Source organism: Alosa sapidissima, chromosome 2, assembly GCF_018492685.1.
Source record: "Alosa sapidissima isolate fAloSap1 chromosome 2, fAloSap1.pri, whole genome shotgun sequence".
In the NCBI taxonomy this organism is placed as follows: domain Eukaryota; kingdom Metazoa; phylum Chordata; class Actinopteri; order Clupeiformes; family Clupeidae; genus Alosa; species Alosa sapidissima.
In genome coordinates this window covers 2,702,537-2,710,036 of record NC_055958.1, presented here as the reverse complement: position 1 = coordinate 2,710,036, position 7,500 = coordinate 2,702,537, and the positions used below count along the sequence as shown (strand labels likewise).

General features: G+C 44.3%; 1 protein-coding gene across 1 annotated transcript in view; it reads right to left on the bottom strand.

Annotated features, from left to right (window-relative positions):
* Positions 1-7,500, bottom strand: part of LOC121686928 (zinc finger protein GLI2-like) — a 78,143-nt gene that overhangs the window by 50,943 nt on the left and 19,700 nt on the right. The window contains exon 2 of the mRNA XM_042066874.1: positions 1,350-1,492. Coding sequence (XP_041922808.1) covers positions 1,350-1,464 — 115 coding nt within the window. The 5' untranslated portion in view covers positions 1,465-1,492. The remainder of the gene's footprint in view (positions 1-1,349; positions 1,493-7,500) is intronic.

Here is a 7,500-nt window from a genome sequence, read left to right as displayed (position 1 = left end):
AAAGCCTGGATGGCTGCTTGTGAGACAGCCATTTTGACTAATTCATAATGTTTGTTCGTGAAAGACACGAGTGCTTCCTTCAACCTTGTTATGCCGGACTTCTTAGGAACCTTTCGTGGGACTCTCTTAATTCATCATGCATGTTGTTTTTCTCTTCAGACTTGCCAATATAATCCTACATACTTGAATTGAATTGAATGAGACTCTCCAGATATTTGGTTGGGATGTAAATACATAATATTTACATTATTTTTATATTTATATGTAACTCATACATTCAGCTTTATACCACTGATCAATACAGTGACCAATTCAGCAATTCAGTGACCTCTCAACCAACCTTAACACTCATTAATTTCCTTATTCCTTAAACCATTTTGAATAACCCTTTTGAGGATGTGCTGTGAACATTTTAAATTCTGTTCTGTTCTGCATTATTCCAACCATTGTATACATTCTGAGATCCATGCCAGGACTGCACCAAATCTCCAACAGAGCTCTTTGACTTAGTTTTATATCAAAAACATTAGTCCAAGATTTGTGAGCCATGATACTAGCTTGAGGCTAGATGTATCTCAGTAATAGAATCCTACTTATGTGTTAGAGGATTTGACCAGCCTTTCTACCACCTGGGTCATTGTGGGTAATTCATCTCTCTCTCTCTCTCTCTCTCTCTCTCTCTCTCTCTCTCCTCTCTCTCTCTCTCTCTCTCTCTCTCTCTCTCTCTCTCCCTCTCTCTTTCTCTGTGTTTGCATTTGTCTAATACATCAAGTGCTTCTGCTCGGAGGGCAGTCTGTGCTACTGGGTTTGGGCTGGCCTTGTTTGCTCTGCTTGCGCGGCTTGCTTTACTGGAATGTAGAGGGCAACAGCAATCAATCAATTTCACCTTCAATGAACTTAACGGCCACTTTTAGTTTTAGTTGAGAGAAGTACTTTCCATGGAGCGTCTGTCTCAAAGCTATTCCCCATTACGATTCCTGCTGTCGACCATCTCTCCTTTCGAATCACCTTCATATTGTCTGTCATCATGGGTGTGTGTGTGTGTGTGTGTGTGTGTGTGTGTGTGTGTGTGTGTGTGTGCGAGTGCGAGTGCGTGTGCGTGTGCGTGTGCGTGTGCGTGTGTGTCTGGGGTCATGGAGGTTTTACAGCAATGTGGGACACCTCATCGGAACTTCTCTTATGAGTATTTCATGCTTGCGTTCTCCACCTCTGTGACACGTACCAGGAGACCCAGGCGGCCATATTGAGATTTAGGTCCTGGCTCTGACTGACAAGTAGTGTGTGTGTGTGTGTGTGTGTGGGGGGAGGGGGGCGGGGGGTGTGTGGGTAAGGGGAGGTCACTGTCTTACCTCGGGTCACCGTGGTGGGGGAGGGTTTCTTGGGGAGGTCGCTGAAGCTGCTGCCGTCGAGACCGGAGGTCTTCAGCTCCTTCTTCTCCATGGCTGTGGGGCCTGAGGTCTCCATCTTGCCTCTCAGAGAGAACGTTGACGACCTGTCAACGACAGAGAGAGAGAGAGAGAGAGAGGAGAGAGGAGAGAGAGAGAGAGAGAGAGAGAGAGAGGATGTCATACATCAGAATGTCAATATAGTCAATTCATTTACATCTGTTTTACAGATACATTATGGGGAGTTGGATGCACGTAAAAATAACAGCACTGAAAAAAAAATGTTTGCTCATTCCGATGACCAAAAGTCTTCATTTTGGTTCAACCTATCCTCCATATTCCCTTTCTGACTTTATTCTACACCAAAAACTATTGCTAATTAGACAAATACCATGAATGGAGACAAGAAGAAAAATCCACCTCTATTCCACCTACTATGAGCCCTGAGTCTAGTTGCACTCAAACACCTGTGTAAGTGAGAGAGGAGCTTTGGCCGCTTGCCGCTTGTCTGTGTTCGTGGAATGACATGATCCTCGGTGGCCAACTAGCAGGGGACTGAGAGGAGGAAAGACACACACCTTGGGCCGTCTCTGTCCCACCCATCCTCTTCTTCCTAACTGGATTGGGCCAGGAAGCCTGCTCTCCACGACTGTTTGCTTTTAAGTTTATTTTATTGTTGGCTCTACTGATTTGTTTCCCGCCGGGTGCACAAATGTTTGGTTTGGAGTCTTTTGTGCTTCAAAAGGCCTTTAGGTTAACAATGTTAGCCTAGCTCTCATTTCAAAAGCATTACTACTACCACAAAAAGCCAAAATGGGCAAGTTGAAGTGGGTTACAAAAATAGTCACGAGGAAAGTTAAAAGTCATCTAAATGACATAATAATAAGTTAGATTAATGGAATTCGTAAACAATATGTGTGTATTTATGACACAAATTGTTCAGTTGAGTGATGTACAAGTGCAAGGTGAAGTAGAAGTTTACAACGCATGACATAATGTCACAATACTATTGCAGCATGTCTAAAATGCTCCAAACACCTGCTGGCAGGCTAACCTCTATTACTTAGCGATTGACTCAAATGTGAATATTTGTACGCTTATATAAAGATTTGGAACAGAGCACCGCAAAAGGTCAAATGTGCTTATGAGAGCCTGAAAGGAATTCCTAACACTTGTGTGCATAAAAATAATTTCCAGCTTGCTCAGGGCAATTACAGATGTGGCTGTAGAGTGTTTTTGTTTTAGGTTGTTCTAAATATTATTTTTTTTTTTTAGCACGGCAAGTTCAGGAACTGAGCAAAGTGAGGCAACTGAAGTCAATCAAATAGACCTGTCAATCAAAGAGACCTGTCAATCAAATAGACCTCCACATTCAGCTGACTAACTTTTGAAAGGAAAAAAAGAGAACTGACTTTCATTGGTTTAGACAGTTATGGTCCTTTTAATTAGTCAGTGGTGGACACCGCACATGAACACGATCATTCCCCTCATTCGTTTTAGCTAAAGTTCCAACCCCCATGCCTCTGTACTGTATGTACGTTTGGTCTCTCTCTAGTCTTTTAACTCTACTGGCACAGCTGAAAACACCAAGGCAATGACTCCAGAGCACACATACACATTTCTAAATACAATACAGATATGCATATACTATCACAGAAAAAGAAAGGCCCCTTTACAGTACGTCTGTGCTGTACAGTGAGCGGTCTTATTGGATCAAGGTGTTTGCTGGATGACTAAATGCAAATGTGTGTAAGTTGTGAGGTATGCGGACGGACCAGTGCCCATGTGTGTTCCCCCCTCTGTGCCCATGTGTGTGCCCTCTCTGTGCCCATGTGTGTGCCCCCTCTCTGTGCTGCCAGTCAGCTCCTTGCCAGTGCCAGTGTAAGCTGATTAGAGATCTGCTGCTGGGCAGGGGGCGCATCTGTCGCGGACTCCATGCCAGGGCAGTTGTCCGTGTAGTGTACCATGCTGTCGCTCTCTCTCTCTCTCACACACATACACACACACACACACACCACAAATGCCTACTCTTAAGTGTTGATAGTGTATAGTGTATAGACTCCTGTGGACGTAACTACCTTTACTGTATGCATAAGTTCTTGCTGTAATGTCTTGCTGTAGATTGACACCATGGAAAGTATCACACCATGATTATTTCAAACACTGATTGACTGATTGAGCTTGCGTGCTGTGAGTCGTTGTCTGCAACAGCTAAACTATATGCCAAAGTACAATTCGGAGACGCAAAATAATACACACATATACATCCGTGTTACAAACGCAGAAGGTTTGGAGAGTACTTCAATCTTTGCTGTAGTTCTGTGCCTTGTCTGCTCTTGTTTGTAACATTGTGTTACCCGCAAACTATCTTTGGCACTGGTGAGGAATATATAAAGCCCCTATGAGTTTCACAATGGAAACATAAAAAGTAATAGTCTGGCTAGTGGTTCAGTATGTTTTTTTTTTTATCTACAGGGTAAAATTAAGGGCTGTATGTCTTTCACAGTACTGTATTTGAATTTCCCCTAGGGATCAATAAAGTATCTATCTATCTATCTATCTATCTATCTATCTATCTACCTATCTATCTATCTATCTATCTATCTATCTATCTATCTATCTATCTATCTATCTATCTATCTATCGTATGTTCTGCATTAACATTAATAATAGTGATTTGCTTAACTTACTAATTGGACACCTGGTCATAAGGGAGGTGACTTAATCAAATTCCAGAAGTAGTGAGTCACGCAGATTCAGAGGACGTGGTCCAATAACATCTGTTATTGCAGACAACTGTACATGAGGACTTCATATACCCTATGAGAGAGCTACACGTGATTTCAGACATGAATTGTGAACAGAAAACAATCCTGACAGCATTGCCTATTAATTAGACTGTGTGCCAGTGCAAATCAACGTTTCAATAAAAGAAATGTCTAATGCATGTGAGGAAGAATATCAATACATAATGCTGGTACAGCACAGCAATGCACATCATTTGATAATATCTAATGAGGTGTTTTTTTATAATGAATGCTGATATTTGAAGGTACTTCACGTACTGGTGGTTTTTCACAGCCTCTGCGTCCTCCGATTCCACCCAGTGTTCATCGAAGCCATTGTAAAACTCATCACAAACTACTCATTACCGTTTCAGAGTTGGTGGAGTATAATAACGCGGTGAGAACTAGAGTGGTTAATTAAAAGGGAAAGCCGTCACTTTAAATGACTGATCAATCTGGGTCTGTTGGCTCATACAGTAATTAGACAGCGTAAATAGCTACATTACGGCAGCGCCTTCATTTCTGTTTGGACTAAGTAGTAGTAGCAGCAGTAGGCCCTTTTCACAAGCGGCTTTGGGTGCAGCAGATTTACAGTAGGCACTTCACCACCTCGGATTTAATTGTTTTCTTTGCCAATAAACCAGGCTTGTGTACTGTGTACACAGACCCATAAGGGAGCACAATGGAGGAATTGATATCTATCTAGGTCCCTTGGTGTCAATACCCAGCGCCATTTGGTGCTAGGGCAGTACCCAGTTAGTCATAAACTGACTAAAAGGGTCATGATCCTACTTGATCAACAACGTTACATAGCCCATTATCAAGCATTCCGGCAGCAATGTCAGACACTTTACTCTCCTTATTATAAGTCAATGTAGCATCAGAATGAGTTATTTTTCATCTTCCTTTAAAGGAGATGTTCTACATTAGTTCTGGCCACTTCACTAATGACTCATCCTGTTGGCCCCTTAGCTATGCGTCAATGGGGTGTGTAAGTGCACAGTGATTTAGTGTGTGTGTCTCTCTCTCTCTCCTCTGGTAGTTGCCAACTGACCAGGCCCTGAGTCTCCCCATGCACAGACAAACAGGGATGCTGGTCTCTGATGGGACGGTACAGGTGATGGGATGCTGGTCTCTGATGGGACGGTACAGGTGATGGGATGCTGGTCTCTGATGGGACGGTACAGGTGATGGGATGCTGGTCTCTGATGGGACGGTACAGGTGATGGGACGGTACAGGTGATGGGACGCTGGTGTGTGTGTGTGTGTGTGTGTGTGTGTGTGTGTGTGTGTGTGTGGAGACCATGCAGCACTTTGTCTAATCCTCCATTTTGAGCCCTCACCCACAAAGACCTTGCCGTCTGCTGCTGGACACCAGGATCTGTCAGGGAAGGGCACTGCTTGGGACGGCATAGGATTGCCAAGAGTGGTCAAGCTCACTATAGTGTGCGATGTGAACATTATTATCTTCTTTTATTGTGATACTCACCCAGTGAAGACATGATATGGTCGGTGGGCAGTGGCACACCTCAAGAACTTTAAGAGATATGGAGGCTTTAGTGTATACACCAACACTATTGTGTTTCACACAAAGACATTCCCAGTAATAACCTCAAAAAAGTACAGCCTTTGTGAAACCACCTGTTTTCAACAAAAAAAAAGAACTCTCTAGAACAATGTGATAAACCCCAACTCAAAACATTCAGCCCCCCTATTAAACTGCCCTACGCTAATTTGCCTTGTCAGAGCCTGTCTAAGGTTACACTTGCCGGTTGTCCAAAAGCGAGATTACTGTTTTCATTTGGCACCATCCCTAATACCGACTTCCTCTGTGCCAGAGCCCGCTAGTGAGCGAGCGAGTGAGCTCCTCTTTAAAAAACGAGATTTGGGGAACGTGCAAGTGTGACGGACAGCATGGACTGCTTCCTTTTGTGGAAGTAATCACTTTGAAGGGAAGGAACAGGTGGGCGGCCTAACCTTCCTCCCCCCTTCAGAAAGAAAGAAAGAAAATGAAAAGAAGAAAAGCAACGCTCTCGGCGTAATAAAACGGATGTGAGAGCGCTCACCACCTCAAAGACAATGTGGAGCTCCAAAGGCTGCCACTCTAGTGTTGAATAGCTCTGTCAACAGAAAAGATCAAATAATGGGGCACTTTTTTTTTTTTTCGTTCTTATCTGAGCTTGTCTTCTAATATGTGCAAGTAGAGACATCTGACTACTCCGTTGCCATGGTTCTTCTGTACGTTCCTTTTTAGGAGTCTGTAAAATATAATTAGGACCATAACCATAACTGTGACCATCCCCATTATCATTTACATAACCAAAACCAAAACTATGTTCCATTTTCCCTTTCATTTCCAAGAGAAAGCCAAAATGCCGTGGACAGAGTCTGAGTGCGGCTTTTAAAAGACAGGCCATCTTCTTCGCATTACTGCTAGCGTGAAGATGGGGCAGTCGGACCAAAAACTGCAGATCTGTTTTCTGCCGCAGTCGTCTTTTCTCTCGCTCTGAAATGGGGTTGGTAGCCGACCACTGCTAAGAAAAACCAGAGACGCATCCTGATGCACTCCAGTTGTGTGTGGGATCGTCTCCGATACACTACTGCCACCGCTGACCGCACTGACCCCTGACCGCGCCTGCTCATACGTCCCTCGCTTCTTCTACGTAGACGCTCCTTTAAAACCAAAGGACCATTACAACAGGGCACGTACAGGAACAATCCCACAATGCACCATTACAACAGGGCACGTACAGGAACAATCCCACAATGCACCATTACAACAGGGCACGTACAGGAACAATCCCACAATGCACCATTACAACAGGGCACGTACAGGAACAATCCCACAATGGAAAGCGATGAGCGATAGAGACAAAGCCAGAGAGGCAGAAAGAAAGGAATAAAAAAGAAGAGAAATAAAGTCTTTATGTCGGCCCGGTGCTTTTCAGTAGTCCTAGTCTTAGTGAAGCAGTGGCAGTGGCAGCCCTGTGTGTGTGGGGGGGTGTGTGTGTGTGTGTGTGTGTGTGTGTGTGTGTGTGTTTGTCTTGGATCCTCGCTCCCTTTCTGCGTGTGTCGGCCCTCCGTAGGCACACACACACGCACACACAACCTCCTGTTCCTTTCCCCAGCGCTGAGTGGAATGCCCGGCCGCCGCTCCAGGATATCGACTCTACCCGCTCACTCCTCACTCTCTCTCTCTCTCTCTCTCTCTCTCTCTCTCTCTCTCTCTCTCTCTCTCTCTCTCTCTCTCTCCATCTCTCTCTCTCTCTCTCTCTCTCTCTCTCTCTCTCCATCTCTCTCCCTCTTTCTCTCCCTCTCACTCACTCTCT